Source organism: Lampetra planeri, chromosome 2, assembly GCF_965212315.1.
Source record: "Lampetra planeri chromosome 2, kcLamPlan1.2.h2, whole genome shotgun sequence".
Taxonomy (NCBI): domain Eukaryota; kingdom Metazoa; phylum Chordata; class Hyperoartia; order Petromyzontiformes; family Petromyzontidae; genus Lampetra; species Lampetra planeri.
Window position 1 is genome coordinate 7,655,258 of NC_136108.1, and position 23,703 is coordinate 7,678,960.

General features: G+C 40.4%; 1 protein-coding gene across 6 annotated transcripts in view; it reads right to left on the minus strand.

Moving 5' to 3' along the window:
* Positions 1-395: 395 nt before the first annotated feature.
* LOC144726398 (uncharacterized) overlaps positions 396-23,703 on the minus strand; it is a 59,961-nt gene continuing 36,653 nt past the window's right edge. For 2 of the 6 annotated variants that reach the window (XM_078605083.1, XM_078605091.1), the window contains 14 exons: positions 23,402-23,630; positions 22,789-22,836; positions 21,310-21,398; positions 20,830-20,892; positions 18,566-18,907; positions 15,965-16,283; positions 13,451-13,501; positions 12,035-12,232; positions 9,883-10,036; positions 9,590-9,708; positions 6,976-9,371; positions 6,631-6,741; positions 2,467-2,706; positions 396-1,783 (listed from right to left, as the gene is read on the minus strand). In XM_078605083.1, the coding sequence (XP_078461209.1) occupies positions 1,715-1,783; positions 2,467-2,706; positions 6,631-6,741; positions 6,976-9,371; positions 9,590-9,708; positions 9,883-10,036; positions 12,035-12,232; positions 13,451-13,501; positions 15,965-16,283; positions 18,566-18,907; positions 20,830-20,892; positions 21,310-21,398; positions 22,789-22,836; positions 23,402-23,630 (4,428 nt within the window). In that variant the 3' untranslated portion in view covers positions 396-1,714. The remainder of the gene's footprint in view (positions 1,784-2,466; positions 2,707-6,630; positions 6,742-6,975; positions 9,372-9,589; positions 9,709-9,882; positions 10,037-12,034; positions 12,233-13,450; positions 13,502-15,964; positions 16,284-18,565; positions 18,908-20,829; positions 20,893-21,309; positions 21,399-22,788; positions 22,837-23,401; positions 23,631-23,703) is intronic. The other 4 variants (XM_078605099.1, XM_078605117.1, XM_078605108.1 and 1 more) reach the window with 3 other exon arrangements.

Here is a 23,703-nt window from a genome sequence, read left to right on the forward strand (position 1 = left end):
TGGGTGGGGCTGGGTGGGGGGTGGGAGGGAGGGGCTGGTCACCCCGTGGTGCCCTTATACAACTCAACGTTTAACCTACTCACGCCGGCTTGTGCCCGCCCTCAGTCGGGCATATTTGCGGAATACACCACGCCGCCGTTGACCGAGCAACCAAACGTTCCTACCAGCTCCCTCCGCAGGAATGTTTATGTTTGTGTGCCAGTTCTCTAACATTTACACACGGATGCACCCAAAAAGAAACATCCCCAATATCTGCATTACCGTATGTGTTCAACAGTATGAACATGCAAATCTTTGTCGCTTAATGCAAATACATTGTACTCTGCAATGGGTATGCTGTACAGTACTCGTACGTACTGGTTTCTATACGCACCGACATACAGGGCATAGAAAAACAGGCTGCACCAAGTGTTTATTCGTACATCAACACGAAACACATCGTTAAACCTCCAAAATGTAAAAAGACAAGTGCTCCCAACATTTTCTATTGAAAATATAAGTATAGTATAACGTAATGGACACATCTTCCATATTTTTTTTTTATAAATGTAGTCATGTTGCTGCCACCGCCACAAGAAAACAGTAGTTAGCACAAAGGCCATCAAGGTATGCTGCTCAAGAACGCCCATTAATACATTACATTGCTTGCCTTATAAACATTGTGGCATGTCAGTGTTTTTTCTCCATTCTCAAAATAATATTGCGGAGTAAATATACTTATTTTTCATGGCAATTTCATTATAACATATGCCACACGTTTATTGGAATGTCAGACGTTAAACAAGATACTGTGCAAAGTACATTTTTAGAACAGCAAAGTGGTTAAATGACAAATAAGAGACGCTGGTCTCGTTAAAGAAATACAGAAACAAAGCAAACCATTGAATGAATTGAACATTAAGGGAAACAATAATACTGACATCCATTGACAAACCATTCAGCCTTTAACAGTCCCACCTGCTAGGTTGGAGTACCTGCACAACTGTCAACGTGGCTCTATTCCATGCAACAAGTGCAAATTGTCCCCAAATAGATCGTTCATTGCATGCGGGTACACATGCGGGAATTCCTCATCGGTTTTTTCAACTGCATCAAATTAGTAATATTCGTGAATTCATAATATACAATGATAATTCACAAGCATACCTGCATGTTTAATTCTTTTCAATCGCTCTAATAACGTGGGGAAAGGCACACATCCCATATTTAATGGAGCCAAGTTTACAGTTTCCCACCCATCTTTTGACACAATGCTCCAAGCAAAATTACTGCCTTTTCCAGCTATACACTATTGATAGACACAGTACAAACTTGCACGTAAGTAGATGAGAAATAATGTCATGTAAATGCTACAACATAACATGTATTATGTGCATCAAGAGGCATTTTAAGAGTCCCCATTACTTCCCCATCAAAAACACAAGCTGCCAGGGGAAAGTTTTACAAAGGTATAATATGCAATAAAAAGGTGTCAAATACAAAATATAAGTGTACAAATTCTTTTGCACACATTTAATGGTGTGCATAATTATTTTGCACAAAGAAAATACACATGTAAAGCACCAACCATCAGCACACATGGCACTTCATTGGTCATGAACAATATGGTCTCCAGTAGGCTTTCATGTTGTATTTGTTCCACAGTCTAAAGGCAAAGTGCTCCTAATGTTTACAGTAAGGCGCTCAATGGGAGGTTGGATGTGTAATAGCCTTCCTATGACGATGAACTCCTGATGGTTCCTGACTTTCCATTTACTTCGATGGTCTTCACAGACGTTGGCACCTATAGAAATCGAGCAGGGGGGGGGGAAGGGTATATTGCATTTAAATTATACAGGCAGTCCTCGGACCTACATCAGGTAACATTCCGAGAAAAGGTGTCGCAAGCGGAAGCAACATATGCCGAGACAGATTTTCCCAGATAAACAATGATACAATAGGGGGTCACGTTCCTGAGCAAGAATCCGATATGCCACTTTTAATAGCTATGAATACAAGTAGCATATTTAATCAACTACCAATTATATATAAAGTACAATATTAGTGTCTAGAAAGTTCTTACCTTTTTTATAGGATGAAATAAATAAAATTATTTATAAATGCTTAAACAGCACGAAGAATGCACAGAGGTTTAGCACTGGAGCGTGTCGGGAGGCTGACTGACTGGGTGACGTACTGTGTTGTTTGTTTGTGCACAGAACCAGCACCTGAGTCAGCGTCACGGACTGACCGCCAAAAGTAACAAGGGTGTGAATTGGTGACCTGCCTTAAGTGCGGATCAACGTAAGTCGAACAGACTTTAATTGCAATACAGTATATATTTCTCTATTGCAACACTGCAATGGAATTTTTTTTTAAGTTAAAATGATTTCCACCTTAACTTCAAAGCATTTCTAAGAAATAAAAAAATGTGTGTGTAGTAAATATATATGTATGCATGTGTATAAACTGAGCTCTTGTGCCCACCTTCTTAAGCATGCCAGCACAACTGCCGGATCGGATGGCATCAAGCATGGCCAGACGTGCCTCCTCCGGACTACACTCTGTACTTCTGGCCCCATTACCCATGAGGATGACAGGAGGTGGGGCTATGGGAACTGGAGGAGAATGCACAGATGCAAGCCGTGGCCGCACTGTGGCTGAATCGCCCGAGTCAGCTTCTCTCAACTGCTGAGACACCAGTTCTTCTGCTGCTGTAGATGAGGTCTATGAAAACCAAAAGACACAGTACACACCAGTCAATGAGACACCAAGAAGTGTGATACCTGAGGTCACCACACACTGCAAGTTCAGACAAATCATGCCATTGTTCGATGCTGTACAAACGTACATCCTTAAGCTCAAGAAAATTATATTAAAGCATGTTTTTGTTAATGTATTTATTAATGTCTTTATTAATGGGAGCAGTCAAATATGCCCTAATATCCGTGATTCGTATAATTTGAAACAGCTGTCAGGTTCACAAAAGTTCCATTATCCACGGCCCTATTCTTCCTATTATCCTCGATTATCCCCGACTTTTTCATTAGTCGTTGCAGAATGGCATCCTATAATCTGTGATTTTTGCAGATAAGAGTCCCACGGCACATACATCCTATTATCCGAAACTTTTTATTTAAAAAAATCATTTTGGCCAAACCAAATTAACGGACGGCGCTTGCTTTGTTTATACACTGCATGGAAAAACAAAGACACACAGACGAGACACACACGAGACACAAATATCCCCCCCCCACTCTGTATATCTGTCACTGACTCTTGGAGCAAGTGATGTTAGCACGAGCACCTATGAAGGCAGGAACGGTACACGAGGGTGGCCAGCATTACGCCCGACCACCTTTGTCTCCCTCGTGCTAATATTTACACACCGCACCAGGTACTCATTTGAGGCCGAGTCAACATAGAAGAGGCCCAGAATCAGTTTAAATATTCGTCACTGGTTTTGACCGTGAGCAGGAATTTAACTGGTGTATCTAGGTTCACAGCACGGCGCACAAACCGCTGCACTGCCGCTCCCCAAAGACAGAGACACACCCAGAGACACAAAGACATGAAGACACACACAGACGAAGACGCACAAAGACTTGGAGATTGAGAGTGATGGAGACAAACACAGACACACATGTAGATACGTGCACTGTACATACAAACACAGGTGAAGATGGGGACAGGGGAAAGTACATTACAAACACACAAAGTGATCAATAGATCAGCAGACGCACAGAGATACTTCAGAGATGTGTTTCAAGCGTGTGAGCGTACGCAAACACCTAATGTTTTTTTAAAGACGACCCACCCCTCACATACTCCTATTAGCCTCGATTTGTTTGCAGACAAGAGGAATTGCTAGGCCAGTCTATTTTTCGCAGGTACTGACCAGTCACTTTCCCAACATGCACTGTGTCATTATTTCTATAAGCCACGATTTTTCGGGGATAGGAGGGGCAAAATCGCAGATAATGCCTCGGATAATAAGATCTGCGATATGGGTCCCCAACATTAAACACACAGTCCTATACTATCATTCTGATTCTGGAAAAAGACTAATGAATACTAAATACCACTATGCCTAGCCTGTGTAGACAATGAAGAGGCATTTGACCAGTAGAAATTGATGAAGTAATCCAAGTTTTCATAAATGAAGGCCGAAGTGAAAACATTAGAAAACTAAAAACACTGTTTACAAAAATGGAATGGCAACACTTGAATAAGATGAAGCATACTTTTTTTTAACTGCAAACATGTGAAAGTAAAGCAAAATATTGTGCGTCTAGAGGACAGCTTAAGCTTTAATTTAAATCAAATAAAAAATTGTTTGGCAAGGCGTATGGTTGAAGATGAGATATGATACGTACATCAAGCATGAGTTTCGGTTTACATTTTTCAGAAATCCGATTTTTGGGATTTTAGGCTTATTCCAGAACTGTATTTAACATTATTTTATTTAGATTTATTAAATGTGAAGATCTTTCATTATTTATGCAATACATTTAATAATCCAAATTACTTTAAATACTAACCACAATTTTTTTTATTTTAACATACAGTTCCAACTGTAAAATTATAATTTTCATGTATTTATAATTTAAGCAAACGTTACATTATGTTACAGCACTTTTGGCAGGAAAGTGTGGCTGTGACATCGTCAAGGTGATGTCATTGCGAAATTATTAAATGTAAATGTGTAACAGGTGACGTTTTGCGCAATGGCTCTTCTTCATAGCGAATCAATTATGTTCTATGAAGGGCCATTGAGCAAAACTTCGCTGATTACATATTTTAAGGCAGTGTTATTTCCTAATGTGGAGGGTTTGTTAATTGTTATTGCGCACTACTGGCGATGCAGCATCACCGAATAATTTGATTAACCCAAAACGAAGTGGAAGTTTAATGATAAAATATAACTAAAATGTGCATATGTTTGAATGACAAATTACGAGATGTACTATTTACAAATTTTAAGTTTATCATTGCTGAATTATAATTGCTAAGGTTTTAGAAAATAATAAGCTCAGAATTAGTTCATTATTTTGATTAACGCAAAATTAAACAATTTAGTGAAAAAAATAAAAGGAAAACATAATGGGAACGAGGAGCATTGTTAATGTTTATAGCCAAAACATGGCTTCATAGACCATCCTAAGGCATGCTGTTTTCCTGCACCACTGTCCACTGGCGCCATGGGTCTACTTTACTGGCGCTTTTTCTTCCCACAGACTCTGCCCACCCTACTTTGGCCTTAGGATGTTTAAACAACCTTATCAGTCCTCCCTAAAATAAATGCATCCATGTGTCAACATTATACAAACACAGCATTTAATCCAACCTTAATTACTACTGCTGCAAGAGGCCAGAGAGGCAAAAGCCCCCAACTCGTAAGTGTCAGCACTAAATGAGAACTGCTTGTCGAGCCAGCGGGATTGAGGAGGGGGGTAGAGGTGACAGCTGGTTTTAGGTTTTGCAGGTTTGCAGTGCCAAGAAACCTTAACAGCTGAACTTATTCAAAGTCGTCACGATATGAGCTTGGGTTACATGAATGCATACATCCCAAGGTAAATTATGTAAGCCATTTGCGAAGATGTCACCACCTCAATAATGTGTAGTTTTATTATTTTAACATGTACCACATCTGCACTGTTAGACGCTGGTCCACAAGGTCACGTGTTCCAAACTTAATTTAAACCAATTTGGATGTTTTTTATTTAATGAATTGTGAAAACAAAGTTTTTTTTTGCAAAAGTGAACCGGATAACTGGCTTTTATGAGTACCAATAAATAAATAATGTGAAAGAAGTCTAAATAAGTGTATATCCCATCAAATGCAAATGCCTGTTAAATATTTGGTGCAGGAGATACTGCAACAGCAGTCGTGGCTCTTGTTGGCATAGGGACCAAACCAAAATACAAATAAACAATTCCTAGAACAGCCCCCAAAGTGCATACACGTGTCTGTCGCGTGGTCACAAAATGTTTATACAGATGAAACCGACCTATCAAATGTTCAAGGCACTTCATCCAGTATCCAGTTACCAAGGTGCATAGACTTTAATAAAATAAAAGCAAAGTATACTTCATAAATATTGCTCCAAATAGCTTAATTGATTTCACAAGAGGATCGTGAAAAAACACATTTTAAATATAATTTTTTGTTCAAAACAGGCAAGTTGCTTTTCTTTTCAAGTTATCTTGAAGGAGTATTCTAGTGATGCTTACAATTACTAATCGCCACGTAACAAGAAATCCATTGAATAGTCAATAATGTGGCTCAGTCGTTGAAGCTACACAGGGTACATGAGGAACCATTTGCAATATTAAAAGTCCAGACCCCTCACTGGATGATGGTAAGGTTTAATATCATTTGATTGAAATAGCAGTATTGCTGAGACAAAAACAATCTCTTTTTATACTATACAGCATGTATAGCTTTACAAATCAACTAACATTTCACAGATATGAAAAAAAGATAAATAAGGACATCTATTGGGATGGGAATTGAGGTGAAAGTAAAAGAATTGTTGAAACATTATTTGTTCAGACCATTATAAGGAATTATGAACGACTAAGTCCTCTTGAAAGATAAATAATCTGCAAAAAATTAAAAACACAGTTGTCACTTGCATTCCCACTTACTTTTCTCAGTCGTTTCCCTCCTGCGCCTGATCGAATAGCCGCCATAAGAGCGTCTCTTTCCGTCTCACTTTCAACAGCTGCCGGTATCTTCTGCAGATTTTCACCTGAAACCTAGAATATATTGAAACAACAACCAGAACATTTATGGAAATGTATACAACGTTATACATTAGCAAGGTAAATGTTTAAGATAACTTTAATGATACATATGTAATAATAGTTAAAAATGCATGTTCTATAAATACGTTTTAAAATAAATGAATTACATTTAATTTACGATAGACACACATTTGCCATATTTATTACAATATTTTAAATGTGACGATGTAGACAAAGTAGTCTGACCTTTCTCAATCTGCCCATGTTGTCTGTAGACTGAAGTGCTTCCATTAGGGAATTATGTGGATTGTTATCCTTCAGAATTGGTTTTTGCACCACAGGTTTTAACTTCAGCATCGGTCCAAACAGACCAGTATCTTCACCTGATGGTTTTCTCTGCTCATAAATAAGACTGGGACTTTCCAGTGCAGCTCCAGTGGTATTTAAAACTGTGGGCGGCTGATAGAAAGGACTTGCATCTGTGGATTTTGGAGAACTGAGAACAGACTGAATTTGAGATGAGTTAGACGCTGATTTTACATTAAAAGGGTATCCACTACTTGGTTGAGAAATCACCGGAGGTGGTGACTTGACAGCAAAGATGGTGTTCTTAGACTCTAAATGACTAGACTCTACACTCATGCTAGATGGTTTGTCATCTTTGAATATGACACTTGGGAAACTGACTGGTCTAAATAGTTTTGGCTTCCATTGATGAACTCTTGGTGCCTCAATTATAATCACTTTCCCTGGGTCACCTGGAGCATTTGGAATGTTGGCATTTTCTTCCGTAGAAAACTGTGGTGGTGGTGGAATTATGAGCTCATCCTGTTCACAATTTACCTGAAGTGGTGGCAAAGCATCCACAGGTGTTGTCTTTGTTGTGGTGGTGCCACTGTAAGTTTCATTTGGAGTATCAATGGACTTGTAGGCTGTTTTCTTGGCAATGGCAGATGCCACATAGAGGCTGGAGGTTCTCCTGCCGGGACGGAAAAATGCATCTTGCTTTGAGCTAGATGGTGGAGATGTGGCAATGCTGGCAAGTGGCTCGGTGGCTTTTACAGCAGAGTGTTGCTGAGATATTGTCTCTGGAGTACACTGGAGGGAATGGGACCTCTGGAATGGGCGAGTCACATTTGAGAGCCCTGATAAAGGAGGAATCAATGGTGGGGGAATCAATGGTGGGGGAATTAATGGTGGAGAAATCACTGGTGACTGATGTGCTGTATGCTGTTGTGGATTGGCTGTAATGTCCCTGATCTTCGCTGTAGAGTCATATTGCAACTTTTCTTTGATTTCTTTTGTAGTATCGGTTGCAGTAGAATTCTCAGTCTTGCTGGCTTCTGTTTCATAAGTTGGTAAAAGGAATGGGACATCAGCTGTTTCAGGTTTTGGTCTTATGACTGGCTTGGAAGGAACAATTCTGTAAGTGGTCAATCCCACTTTAGGAAGGTAATCTCTGGTGATTTCATTTGTGGACCTCCACCGATCTGAAGGCTGCTTATAGACAGGAAGAACTGGAGAAGATGGTTCAGCAGAATTATATTGATATTCAACTTCAGGTGCACATGGCTCTCTTGAAATTGATCGTGTCTTGTAAAAAATGCTGTTTTGCATCGAAGCCTCAGGCTCATTTGATTGGCCCATTATTGGCTGTGAAGTTTTATTTATTTCGGATACTTTTCCACTTTGAATGCTTTCTGAAAGAAATTTTTTTTCTGATGGTTTAGATAGCCTTTCTTCTGCAATAACCTTAAAAACTTTGTCTGGTTCAACTATTTCTTCTCTAGCTCCTGCAATTTCTTTATGGATTTCTACTGGCTGGATCATTACAGACTCTTCCACGTATGTCATGTATTTTTGTGTTACCAGTTGTTTTTTATACTGTTCGGATGATGCATTCTGTCGTTCCGCAGTTATACTCTTTACTTGCTTGTCCACAGATTTGGCATGTACTACAGGGATTTTCTCCACATGCGCGTTTAGAAAGGTTTCGTTTTTAACAGGCATTTTATCTAGACACTTGAGGCTTCCTCCATGCCTTTCTGCCCTGCTTAACTCACTATTTGGTTTGGTGGATATGTCAGGGAAAGCCATAGATAACCTTTTATGTCTGGGGTCTTGTTCACCCACTACGCAACCAGATGCTTTTGCAGTGGCCCCAGAAAAAGAGCCACAAAGGGTAGGTTTGGATTTATGGTCACGTTGCTGGGCCAAGGCAGATTTCTGAACCTTGGCAAGAAAGTCGACTTTTACTTCATTACCATCCTTTTTCTGAGTAACAGGTGGCTTATCAGAAACCTGTTGCACATTTCCAGCCTTGTTTTTATCAGCTGCTTCCCTTTTTTGCATATCATTATAAGCTTTGAGAAACTGCAAAGCTTTTTTTGAAGGTCCTCTTTTGACATCTGTTGCCACATTTGCATTTGCTGATAAAACAGGATACTTTGTCTCGTTGTTTATATCTACTTTATCAGTATTGTTGGAGCTGCTGTCTGCAGTGGCTTTTATCACTGTTGAATCTGGAAGGGCTGGCTCTGGCTTTTTAACCGGCTCTACAATAAAATTAACGTCAGCCTCTGCTTTATTATTTTTTACAGTCTCCACATTGGGGGGACTACTCTTAGACCTCAAGTCATCATCTGCAAATAAGACAAAAGCATACATTTTATATGTTTAAATCACAAATGCCACACCAATTATGCCACGTAAATATTTCAGAAAATGGTTATATTATCACTCATTTGCTTTTCACTTCTTGCACGCTTTATGAATAACACTGAATTTTGTCACATGTTAAGTATTGTGCTATATTATTCTTATTTCCATGACTAACCATTCTGTGTATAAAAGCACTCACCCGTCAGCCCCATTTCAAGTTCAGCAATTAACTCATCGAATTCAGCAGTTGCTGCAGCATCAGTGTTAGCCTGTACCAGGTCCGATGAATATTCTTGCACCATGTTATCAGCTAAGGCCCTGCACCAACATTAATAAACAGCACAAATTACAAAGGAAACATGTTCTTTTAGCATTACAGGACACTTGACATTACAAACTGAGCATTTCAACGCATATAAATTAAAATGAAGCAAGGTGTCACGTGTAAAAATAGCGTATTTGTTCGAAGAGCAATGGGTTGTGATGCCTTACTGGGCTTGCTGAGATGCGCCACAGAAAGTCTTCTGTGTCTCAGACTTGGCGGTGGTTCCTTGTTCAAGCCTACGGGGTGCCGCTGCAGGCACGCACTGTTGCTTTGTGACATTTGAATCACTGCCCATTCCACCACCCTCGTTCAAAGTTTTTTCTACAGCAGTAATAAATGTCAAACAACATATAAATAAGGTCCATTAAACATTGTGGATATGAACACCATAATGTACTTCAAAACGTTGAACAATGCTTTTTTTTACAAGTGATGTGAATCCATTTTCTCAGACAAAGGTGAAAGTTCACACAAACGATTATGGTATGTAAGAGCACTTGGGGGGAAAAAATCGGGTTATTTTCATTTATGTCTTCAATACCACATATATTTCTTATTAAAACCACAAAATGTGAAGCATATAGTATTTTTGAACACAGACGAATGCCCCTTGTTCACCGTACTGTTTCAGCATCTCCATGAGCAAGTATTTGCAACCAATGGATTTTCTCCGACATATATGTGTCATCAGTGCGCAGGTGTTTTGAGAAAAGTAAACAGCGAGGCAATATTTATACTGCAAGGCTGTGGCTCCATGAATGACGCAAAAAGACGTTCCCACCCGTAATCTCAGGCATCTGCTGCTCTGGGTTTTGTGTGAAGTTTTTGTTAAACAAAAAGAGCTTTTGGCCAACAGAAGACATATACTGTACAACAACCAGAATAAACACCATAGCCAAAGATTATATCTGGTGAGAACAGACTTGCTCAAATGTACAAATTGTGGATGAAAGAGTCACTTAGATGAGCAGTAAGCAAGAGTATTAGTCCAACATTGGCAGAAGAAATTGCTTGAGAGTTTTTAACATAATGAACATAAACTTGTATATGCATTTGTAATATGATTTGTGCAAGCTTTCAGAATTTACATGTTATATTTTAAATAAATAATGCTTTTATCAAAAGCGCAACTGGTTAGCACCTCACATTATCACGTCTGGCTATGTACGGCGCGAAATAATTTCAACAAACATACATTAAATATTTTTTAGATACAAAAGAATGTCACGTTAATGTCAAACATACAATGTTTGACTTGTTTGTCCATTGGAAATCCAAATTCCAGTTTTACAAAACATCGTCAACAAATAAACAATAAGGTACGATGTTGTTTAGAACATAGGTAGCCAATGAAATTAAAAAGTAGAGCACTTGGTGGAGCATTTGGCTCCATGAATAATTCTGAAATCTATAACATGCAAACATATGGGTATACTCACACTACCACTTTAAACAAGTTGAAAATGTTACGTTATAAGCACCACAATTGCCGTTTAAACAAAGATTTACAGTTCAAACATAAGTTATGTGCGTGTTCAACACATGTATGAACAGTTTAAAAGATATATCTTATGAAATTCCACGAGAGATGTTTGACAGCCAGTTATATGTGCAAGCCAAATGAAAGAGAAAAAAGCCAATGGTTGTCCTTGTAAAAGAGCTGCTTAGCTCAATGGGCTTTACCAGCTGAAATAAAGTTAGTCTGAATTTGCATGGAACATATGTAAAATAATACTATGTAAATCATAAATTAGATTTTTTTTTTGGTATTTTGGCAGGCTGTTTGCACCACAGCCTTTCAGCATTTTCATGGAAAATGAGGACCATGAAGGGTAAAGGACTTTAAAAAGACCCTTCATTTAATCCACACACTTTCAAAGGAAATGGTGCCCCTGCTGCAAGGTTATGCAGTTGTTTTACCTTGTAAGCATTATTCTGCAGTATGAAAGTCAATTTTATATCTGAATTAACATGCCTAAAACTCTTAATAAATAACATATTTTATGAAAGTAGTGTAATAATTAGCCAATTGTCGGCACATGATTACAATTTTGATCACAAGATATCTAAATGAACAACCATTTAAAGAAAGTTTATTGGATTAAAATTACTTCTGGCCTCCATACTGCATATACAGCCATCTATTCCAATGAAGCCATGCATTTTACAGCTCACTGCAATGATTACCTGCTATACCGCGTGACACACATCTGAATTGAAATGGAAACGGGGTGTGTGTACTATTGTTGAATAGCCGTGTGGGAATACAAGTGTGGGCAGCAGTACGGTATTACGAGGAGCTACAAAGACCCTCCTCACCTGATGGAAGGGCATGAGGAGGTGCAGGGGGTGGAGCGGTCGGCTCAGGAGGAGGAGGAGGGTATGGTGGAGGAGGGGGTGCCTGGAACTGTGGAGGATCCCGTGCGATGCCGGGTGGCGGCGAGGTGGGAACGACGAGAGGTGGGGACGCCTGGGACCCGCGTGGGGGTTTTACAGGTGTAGGCCGTTCACTTACTCCTAAGGTTGTGGCAACATTAATATTGATGAACACAAAGGAGTACACGCCAATGTGAATTGTTTTGCAGTATATTATTATCGTGAAGATAATAATGTAAATTCACACACGTGACACATCGTATGTAGAATGTACAATAATTTAGTTATATGTTGTAAACATGTATATACATCACACGGGACTTTCAGGCTGTGAGAAAAAAAGTTCCCAAAGTAAACTCAAGGCAAATTTATTTTGGAATATTTCCACAGAAATTACTTTATGCAGATATCGTTAAACATTTGTTGTGGCCCTAGCTGCTACTCAACTAACACAAACGCCACAATGTACAGTATACGAAAAGTTGTAGCAGCATTGGTTATTGTTATATAATGCTTTTAAAACTATTTTCAACTAAATATTTTAAACCAAAATAATCTGCAGGAGCGGACACAACTTAGATTACCAGCCTATGAGAGCAGTCCCATAACTGGTGTGCTACGGAAGCACTCCAAAGAATTTCTAATTTCAAAGGTGCCCAGCCAACTGGCGGGCACAAGCCGATCGTGTCACCAACTCATGTGTCATGCTTGCACGAGTAAATTCACAAACGCATACCCACAAACCCAGGTGTCCGGTGGATAGACGCTCATCGGGCGACTAGCACCCGAACAAATGTTATGCAACACTTACTCAGACAACAAAATGCTTACGTTCCAGAGATGGCCACCCCGGAAGTTAGACCAGTGTCCAACCACAAACACTTGGCATAAACTACCACATTCAAGATAGCCAATATTAGCTTTTGGGGATCAAAATGCCAAACCTCTTTTACAGAGGTAAATGCCAATATCAGGGTGACTTTCCATACTATAAATGCAAACCTCATCGAGGCTATGGGCTCAAGTCGAGTCCCCATGGACAGCATCATGGACTATGGACAACGTGAATCCAAATGTATTGAATCTTAAAAAGGGCCCCTTTGTGGAATATGTTAATTATTGGGTGAGACGGTTGCCCCCCTGATCTTTAAACAAAGCCACAAATGCAACTCCATCAAACCTGATGGCGGTTGGCAAAAATACTTTCTAGAATTCGAGAATCTTGAGGATCTAGCACTTCCAAGGGTGACTACTACGTTCCAATAAAATAAAAACAGTACCCTTAATCGATACACATTCGGCACATATTAATAATATTGTCCATGGTGGCATCTGCTCAAGTATAATTTAAATATTTACCTTCTTTATTTTCATCCTTTAACGGTAAGCTCCCAGAACTTTGAGTGGAGGCTGGGAAAAACAAAACCAACAAAAAAATGTCCATACATATGAATGGCATTCATTAGCATCAGCAAATTTGACTTACCCATAACTGACCAAGTGAATTCATTTAAGGTTCAAACAGCAGCTGGCTGTTAATATAAAACATGTTCTTCATTTATGAACTTCTAACACTCGTCCGGGGAATTACTTTTTGTTCCTGTCCGAACATCTAAGATGTAAGCATAATGTATAAACTTTCAATAGAGCCAAAGTACAGCCACGCACGAGTAATTGTTAGAGTGCATCACCAACGAAAGCATAAAAAAACGTGAAAAATGGAATGCCAAATAATAACATTTGCGACGAAAAGGTAGACATCGTCACGTGACAGTTATAGGAACTAGGAGCAAAGCACAATGTCTTTAGGCCGAGATGCAATCTGCCATTTCAGTGCAATCAATATGGGGATGACCATATTGTGTTGGATTGCACCCCATGAATTGTAAGAAAATGTCCGAGTTGCAACACTATGCAAGTAAGTACAAAGTGCTACCACAGACGATGGTATGAATCGGAAAAACAAGAAAGACACACATATGCACACATGTAATGTAGCTCTGAGAGACGCCGTCTTGTCTTCCGTATATTTATGAAGAATAAAGTCCAATAACAACTCAACACGTAACACGAGTGACTCTGTACACTCGGGTGATGAGACAGAACCATACTCGGGAGACATTCTCGCTTCCAAGCTCCAGACAACTTGCAGACGATGGAGACAACCCGATCCCAGGTGACGACGACGGCAGTTCCCCACACCAAGCTGCCACTCGTGCCGCTATTTATGCTCGCCCGCTCCAGCCACACCCTCAGTCTCAATCCTCCTCACCTCACCTGGCCCTGCCGCTCATGTCCTTCTCACACTTCCCCACCATGAGATCCCGTCTCGTGAATCCTCATTAACTCGTCCATTAGTAACACTTCCCCCGCCATTGGATCCCAGCTCATGAATCCTCATTAACTCGTCCTTCCCCGCCATTGGCTCCCGTCTCATTAATAGCTCGTCCATTAGTAACCATGGTCCCCGGGGAGCCACACTGTCCCACTATCGCTCCGCACTGTCATTACACATATACACACACGTGTATATACAAGTATGTATGTACATCCACACACAAATATGCATTCATGCACACACAAATTAATATCCACACCCACAAACACATAAGCTCGGATAGCTACATTTGTTGTTCCAGTGATGATGTGCGCACACCACACCAGAACTCATTTGCAGGCTGAGTCAACATAGGGAAGGCCTCAGACTGATACAAACATGACCTGACAATGATGTTAGCTGTGGCTGGGAATTTAATTCAGGTTACTGGATTTATAGTACAGTGCAATAACCACTCTGCTATCGATCCCAACATACATGCATGCACGCACACATACATATACATAAGTACTCACATACACTCACTCAAAATCACATATATACATATACACGCTATCTACATGCTCACTAGACCAACTTGCTTACTGATTGGATGACTGTTGGATTGTGATGCCACCTGACTAAAAAAACACAACTGACAGCATGCAACCCCCATCACAACACATTGCATGGCATGATGCCATTGTGCGGCAATTTCTCTGTAATCTATCACCACGACAAGATTTCATCCCTTTTACTGGCCATCTGTGAAAATGAGCTTCATAGCTCATCGGATTCCTCCAGTCTAAATAAAGATTCTGATGGCACCAAAATAGCAAAGTGTATCTCTTCACAATAAAAAAATAAATCTTGTTTAGTCGATGAACAATTCATTCCGGCCAAATCTCTTCAACCTAATTTAATATTGCTTGTGAGGACATTAAACCCCAAAACATTACTGGGTAGGCACTTTAACATTCCACGACTTCAACCTTCATTAAGCATAACAATGATAATGTATTCTATGTTCATGTCCTCAAAAAAAAGTCGCCAATTAAATATTTCACCTTTTCATCATATTATAAAGGTGCTTTGACTGATGACAGACATAGTGGGACTCAAAAGGCAAATGCAATAGGAGCAGAGGTCTTGTTGAAAGAAGACAGTTGAAGCCAAACAAAACTGCATGCACAATTGGAACATATTTGCTTACCTTCTCCCCTGTGTAAACATGATCTTGACAAATCGGCTAGGTGATGATTAAGTTTAGGTATTGTGCCGAAGCAGTTCTACTGCACTAAAAGCAATGGAATTTCACTTTTGCTCCCCAAGATGCTTGCAGGTTGTTACCAACACTAAACGAACAGAAGCTTTTTAAATATACTTTTTCGATTAAATAAAAATGTTGGTTGATGGCACAGCTAAAATTCCCACATTTGAACAGAGCCAAAAGCGCTCCATCGCAAAAAATAAATCAGTCTTGAATCGATATAACTATAAGAGCACTTGATAAAAAAAAAAATACAAGTTGAAAATGTGAGCACGTGAGAGCTCACCTGTGGAGCTGCTCCGCCTTCGATGCTGGTTCTCCGCGCTTGGCTGCACAGGAGGAGGGGATCCAGGCTGCAACAACGCCGCCGAGGCCTGTTCTGGGGCAGATCTCGGAGGTGGCGACGGCGGCGACTCGGCGGAGACCTGCATACCCTGGGCGGTTGTGGATGGGGGAGGGGGAGGTGCACGGCGCTTGGTGCGATGCTGCAGCATGGCGAGTGGCGACGTAGCTCCAGCGGCCTCAGTCGAAGATGAGGCCAATGGTGCAGGGGGAGACTGGGTTCTTCTGGTCTCCTGTGCCAGGCACGGCTGGTCTGGAGAGCTCTGAGCAAGAAACACAAAGTTGTCAAGAGATATCCAACAAAGCCAAACCTGTCTCCAGCATAATACTGTACAACTATTTACTAATGGTGGTGTGTTATGTAACAAATAACTTTATACTGGTAGGAACCTCCTGGTTACACCAGCCCACAGGGGATTATTGTATCCATCGTGCAGGGAGGGGCTGGGTGGGGAGGGTGGGGCTGGGTGGAGAGGGGAGGGTGGGGAGGGGCTGGGTGGGGAGGGTGGGGCTGGGTAGGGAGGGGAGGGTGGGGAGGGGAGGGTGGGGAGGGGCTGGGTGGGGAGGGTGGGGCTGGGTGGGGAGGGTGGGGAGGGGCTGGGTGGGGAGGGTGGGGCTGGGAGGGGTGGGGCAGAGTGGGGAGTGGCTGGTTACCCCATGGTGCCCTTATAAAACTCAACGTTGAACCTACTCACGCCGGCTTGTTCCCGCCCTCAGTCGGGCATATTTGCGGAATACACTACGCCGCCATTGACCCTGGCCATTGACCGAGCAACCCAACGTTCCTACTAGCTCCCTCCGCAGGAATCTGTTTTAAATCCAAGACCTAATTCGTTTAAATTTATTTTTTTGAGAGAGGTTAGGAAGTGACGAAACTATCACTAAAATAACCGTACATGTCATAGCTATTGGCCAAACATCCTCATGTAGGACCCTCTTGAATAAGAGTCTTCAGGCTCAGTGCGACTTTCCTGAATATGTAATTATTCTTACTAATGTAATACATTGCCATGCTGGTCAGTGGGGATTGGTGAAATATGATGAATTAAAGTGAAATTTGTATTTTTGAATGATGTGAAATATTAGATAAAGAGGAAAAAAGAAGTAATCGATTTCAAAGAACATCTTTTATTTCATGATACTCAGCTCGAGTATCATGCCAATAATGGAAGCTATTTATATACCAGAGGCTACGTTATTGGTTGGCTATGCACGATGTGAAAGACGTTAAACATACTGCCAATGCATTAAACATGTGCAGTATTACAATAAAAAAAACATGTAAATGACAGAAAAAATTTTGAAGCAGCCTGAAAAGGCTTCATAAGCTTGTTTTTGAAGTGTGGTTTTGATAACAATTTTGTTAAGAAAAGAGATGAAGTAACTAAAGCCTTAGCTTTATTTTATATGTATATATCCATACCGTGACTGTACAGCGAATGTAAGCTAACAATGGAATAACCCTCTTGTTACCCAGATCTGCAGTGTTTGGCACGACACTGCACAATAAAGTTCATGCCAAACAACCCTCACCCCTCGTGATGTAGTGCTGCCCAACGAGCGTTTGCCGATGTGCTTCAATACCCATTCAGTCACCTACATGTTTGCACAGCATTAGAAGGCTCTGAACATTATTCAGCATGATATAGCTTGAGCTGCAGCAGTATTTAGAGGGGGTATTGTATAGTTCTGTTGGAATAGCACGATAAGTTATGTCATGCTTATACAGGGGGGTGGGTTGCATGTACCTCCAGGATTAAAGTGCTGTTTGTTCAGCCAATGTACACAGTCAAAGCAGAAAAAGATACTGTACCGCACTTCTATTTACTTTTTTTATGTCACCGTTGAAAAATCTTGCTGGAGGGCAAATATAAGAAGTATTTTATTAACACCTCGCAACATAAACAAAAGTCAGCTCACAACTCATCTAATGGCATGTGGGGAAATAAAGGTTCCTTTTTTGCTGGTGGACCCATGCACATTTTTTTTACTACCTTACTTTTAAGAGCAGCACAACCATAGCGTAGGTTATTAATAATTTCCAAAAAGTCAAGAAAAACGATTAACCACAATGGATGGTACAAAAAAAAGTTCATTAAAAAACTTAATGTCATATAAATCGAAAAAAAGCTTTAAAAACAGGATTGCTAGTGGTCAGCAATGATAACATCTACCAAAGTATTACTCATCACTCACTTTTTTTCTGATGGGTGGGGCAAGTGGCACCTGGCTACATGGCCCCCACCCTACAACTGAAGTGCAAAGGCCTACGTGCTATAATGTAGTGGGTAGGGAGATATGCTGCTACGAAGTCTTCTGTTTTTAAACTAAATACGAGAGTAATTGTAAGAGAGCAGAGTGCCACACATTCAAACATATGTTGAAATTTGGACTTAAAACTGCACCAGTCTCAGTTTGTGTCACGTTCTGTAAATAACAAACTGGAGAACCCACATTGATCTTGGCATTAAGCATGCACACGCTTTGAATTGAAATGTACATTGTACTGTATGCATACAACATTCATGTAATACGAATGCATTACCTGCAAATGATCCCGACACACCTGCTCGAAACCGCTATCCTGGCTGCCAGGCGAGATGGACGGAACGTTTTCTTTGTCTTTGTTTGGCTCTCCGTCCTCAGGGATGGGTGTGGTGGCCAGGGGGTTGGTGGGTGAGACAGGGGGTGCTGGAGCCCTCCGCTTCCTTGGTCCTTCGGGGCACACCGACACGCCGTAGGGCCCCTTGCTGCCGCCGCCACCACCACCACCGCCACCGGGCAGTGTGCCCAGCATAGGGGAGGGCACGCACGGCATGCTCATGGGTCGCTGATGGTGCTGGTGCTGCTGCTGCTGCCCCATTAATGGTGTTCCAGGCATGGAAGTCTGTGGAAAACGTTGACAAGTTAGACAGTGTTTAAAAATAAAACTACAAGTGCTTTCGGCTTGCATCAACTGGGACCATGTTACATCAAGAACTTTGCATTTGCCGACTCGATGTCTTAAACCAGTGGTTATCAACCTTTCTGAAATGAAGGCCACCCAATTAAGACCGATGGTCCCCACACCTCCTGCCCCAAAAACACAACTTAGTGTCCAAATGCCACGATAGGGAGATCATCTATCGACGAGGCTTCTAGTCAATGGGTTGGTAAAGCATATATTTCATGTTGTGTATTGGTGTTTTGTTGCTGCAAATATGGCGATGGCGTTCCCCCTTGCACATGATACATTTATTCTGCACGGCATTCATGCTACAGCCTGCATCCCCCTTGAAAGTATTTTGTGCTTCCCATAAAGGGGCTTACCTCCCCCCCGGGTTGAGAACCACTGTATTAAACTGTTAAATAGTACATTGTAATAACTATATGGCTTTCTGCAGTCATGGAAGCTTCAAATCAAGATTGTAATAACTGTTAACATATATACGCAAAAACATTTGCACCAACAATTTAAATGTGTATTGAGTGACACCTACAGCAACCACGATACATCTGCATTAAATAAACTGATACATTTGAATTTAAACATTTCAAAAGTAAATCAAGGTATGTGATGAAAGTAAACATAAAGATCAGCTGTAATTTAATCATATGCAACAATCCTCGTGTACAGTGATCACTGAATTAACAGTACGTACCTCAATTTGATCATTCACAACATCAATGGAATCAGCATGAATCATACGATACAACTAAATAGATTGCTAATGCTTCCAAAAGGGTGCACTGTCAGGTAGATTGGTCTAAAACATGTTTTGCCAGTGAAGAATTTCTGGAAAGTTGTTGTTTTGCAAAATTATTCAATTGACACCTGTCCACTAGATGCGACTATTTTCACTAAAAGGGGGGGGAAGTATTTTGATTTAAAGCTTTCGTGAGTGCAGGGATTCATATTCTTGGTTCTTTTGGTAAAGTCAAGTAGAAGGGAAACAATAAAATATAAACCAATAAAATTCTCACGACGTTTTGACTGCAACACAAGCAATCATCATCTTGCTGTGGATTTCACACCTGATGATGATTGCTTGTGTTGCAGTCAAAACGTCGTGAGAATTTTATTGTTTTATATTTTATTATTTCCCTTCTACGTGACTTTACCGAAAGAACCAAGAATATGGGGGGGGGGAAGTATACAACTTATTCCACCAAGATAACTTGCACACATTCTGAAAATGGCATGAACTGATTTAGTTGATAACTAAAATTATTTTCCGAGATGATTGTAACAATAAAGTGAACCAGAAAACAAAGATAACGAACTATAGGACTACACTGCATAACAGTACAAAATATATACAATTTAGTGTTTAGATTCTGACCTTATAAGCTCCCCACAAAATATCAATGCCACATTTTAAAATGTAAAAAGGGTAATTATGAGTGTTTTATTATAAAATGTCTTTCACATTGGATTATAAGGTCGGCATAAGGGGAAATTATCTTTTTCAACAGTTTGATGTGCAAAAAAATGCGTAACATTTTAATGACACAGTCTGCTTTAGCTTTGAAGCTATGATATCATGCTGACAGGTTTAACGGTTTTTTTTCCCAGAGGCTTCTAAACATCAAAGTAAACTATTCATCCTCCACATACATGCCGAGTTGAAGCTTTCATTTTAATCATAACACCATAATTCAAGACAGTTCTTCAAGGGCAACTGAGTATTAAAAGTGAACAGGGTTAGCGCTCAAAAGTGATTGGCCTGTGTGACATTTACTGCTGTGAGCACAAGCATGAGGAACGATTTTCTGTTAGCACTGCTGTTAGTATCGTTAGCCAGGGCTGTACACAGCGTTAGTACTTACGTCTCTGCTACTGTCACCATGCATTGAACTGTTGGAACCACACTCGGAAACATCATCATCACTCTGGGAAAGCCATAGCAGCAGAAAGAGGACATGACACACGGGTAAGCAAAGACAGCAAAAACTCAACAATGCGCACGGGGGAGTTGTTAGAATAACCAAAAGAGCTAGAAGTAGCCAGTTACATGCGTTAGTATCAACAGCAAGAAAATGTCCCAACAGCATTCAAAGCAAGCTTCTGCATGCAACATGTTAGTATATTCAAATATAAGCGAATACAAAAAAGCAAATGCCTCCACAATACATTTGAACTATAAACACACCAACTTTTTCCAAACATGTCTCCGTGTATCTACATATTACACTCCTCTCGATAAGAGAATAATATACCATTTAATCAAGTTACAAGAGAACACCACAGCAAGAAACAACATTTCTCAATTGCAAATACACAGGGGTACAAGCATATTACGTATTTACCTTCTTTTTCTTTGGCCGCAGAAAGCTCAAAAGCCCTTTGTTTTCTTTCTCAGGAAGGTCTGTGTTGTCGTTAAGACCATGGCTCAGCTCTGTAATACAAAGACAGCTACTCAATACATCCACAGGTGATGGTTTCCATTACCTGAGCGTTAATATGCATCTAGCAACGGGGATGACACACAGTGCATTCGCTTCGCAGTGAATGGTCCATAGCTTTGCCAATGCAATACAAAGTTAAACGAAGTAAGCCTTTCACTACGTGGTCTATTTTTATTAATTGTACGAAACTTGAAAGCATAGAAACTTTAAATTGCAAAAGATGAGCTATTTTAATACACGTACCAAAATGATTGAGGTGTTTATTAAATGTTTATATAAACATGCATATTACACCATACTTGTGTATATGAATTTCAAGTACACCTCTACAGAGCGTTCACATTGTTCACTGTAACATTACTTCTCCACTAGATGGCAGGATTGTAAAAAAAAACTATCTTTTACACTTATATTATTGGTTCTTTCGGTAGTCACGTAGAAGGGAAATAATAAAATATAAAATTCTCACGACGTTTCGACTGCAACACAAGCAATCATCATCAAGTGTGAAATCCACAGCAAATTTTCTTGCTGTGGATTTCACACCTGATGATTGCTTGTGTTGCAGTCGAAACGTCGTGAGAATTTTATTGTTTAATGTTTGTATTATTTTATTATTTCCCTTCTACGTGACTTTACCGAAAGAACCAAGAATATGAATCTCTGCAGTCACGAAAGCTTTAAATCAAAATATCTTTTACACTTGTTTAGTTACCCACAGGGTGGCGCTGGCAGCACACACATGCAGCAAAACACGCAGCAGAGAATGTCGCTGGTTGTGCAAAGGGGTTGAAACATGCAGACCGTCACGGAAACCATGGAGTTGTCCAAGCACGTACATTCTTAGCCTCCCAAGCCATTATTAATGCCGCCAAGAAGTCAGTTTACCCACATGGTGGCTGCACATGGGACATGTAAACATTCCGTGCTCGATTCCAGCAGCCAGCAAGCCCATACATGCAGCTCATAAACTCACACACAAAGCATGAACAATCCTCTGCATTGTTATGCATGGGTGGCCAAAGGAACGACAAAGAAATCCAATCACGGGGTGCTTTAGGTTCGAAGCCAATTTATGCGCTTTGCCTCCTGTTACAAAAAAGCACGAGGCAGAGAGACTGAGAAGAGTATGCTGGGGGACTGATTTCAAGCAATGCTCACATCAGCATCAACTGGAAATATTTGAGCAAGTACCATGTGCATTATGTACTTTTAAAAATGTTAGTAGTTATGAACACTGTTAAAAGTAGGCACAGCAACTAGAATAAACTTGTACGAGACCTCTACGTGGATAGCAAGGCCATGATAGCGGGGGGTATCCAAACTGAAAGTCAGATGACTAAGGGCATATTTCCAGGACACTGACGACAAGTAAAATACCTTGAAACCCAAAAGATACTGAAGAACCCGTGCGATGATGTCTGAAAACTTTAGAGGTGAAAAAAAGAGTAGAATATCATACATAAAAACTTCAGAAGGTGCACACAGTTTAAACCATCACCACATGGGGTCACGATTCCAAATGAAATGTAATAATGATAAAAGTATGTGAAAGGAAGACAAATGTCATTGCATTTGGAATCTCAGAAAAACAAATCTATAAACATATAGACTGTACATCATAACGATTGAAATAAGAACAGCATTATTTCCAGATATATCAGGGTAGTGTGGAAAGCATCAAAATGAAATGTAAAAAATATATATTGCATGATAATATAAGAAACATTATACGAGTTATATATCGACCAGTAATGTACAAAATATAGTCACAGATAAACACATACACACATATATACAGACGTCTAAAACAAATTGTTATCTTAAAAGTCATACTGATTAAATAAACAATTCTAGGTCAATAACCAGGAGGTTCTATTGACAAGTCTAAAATATCTGCAGGGGAGGTAGGCTTTAAGCCAGCCTTATAAAGGACCGCAGTGATAAAACAACGCATTTTTTTTTTTATCAGCTCAAGAATAACATTAAAAACCTTTGCTTCTGTCGACGGCGTACACCTCCTTGATACCGAGCTCAGACAGGGAGCACGACATATCGAGCAGCTCCGTCTCGCTGGCGTCCCGGAACAGCGTGGTGTGGGGGACGTTAAACTCGCACTTGTTGCAGATTTCGGGCAGCAGTGCTTGCAGGGCCACACGTGGGCTCACCCGAACCATGGTCTTCTGCGTTCGCAGGTAGTTCACCATCAGCCGCACCGTTTGCTGAAAAAAAAATTAAGAGATTTGAGTAGAGGATCGACGAATTGAATGCTGTAGTTAAAAATCCTGTCTTTGT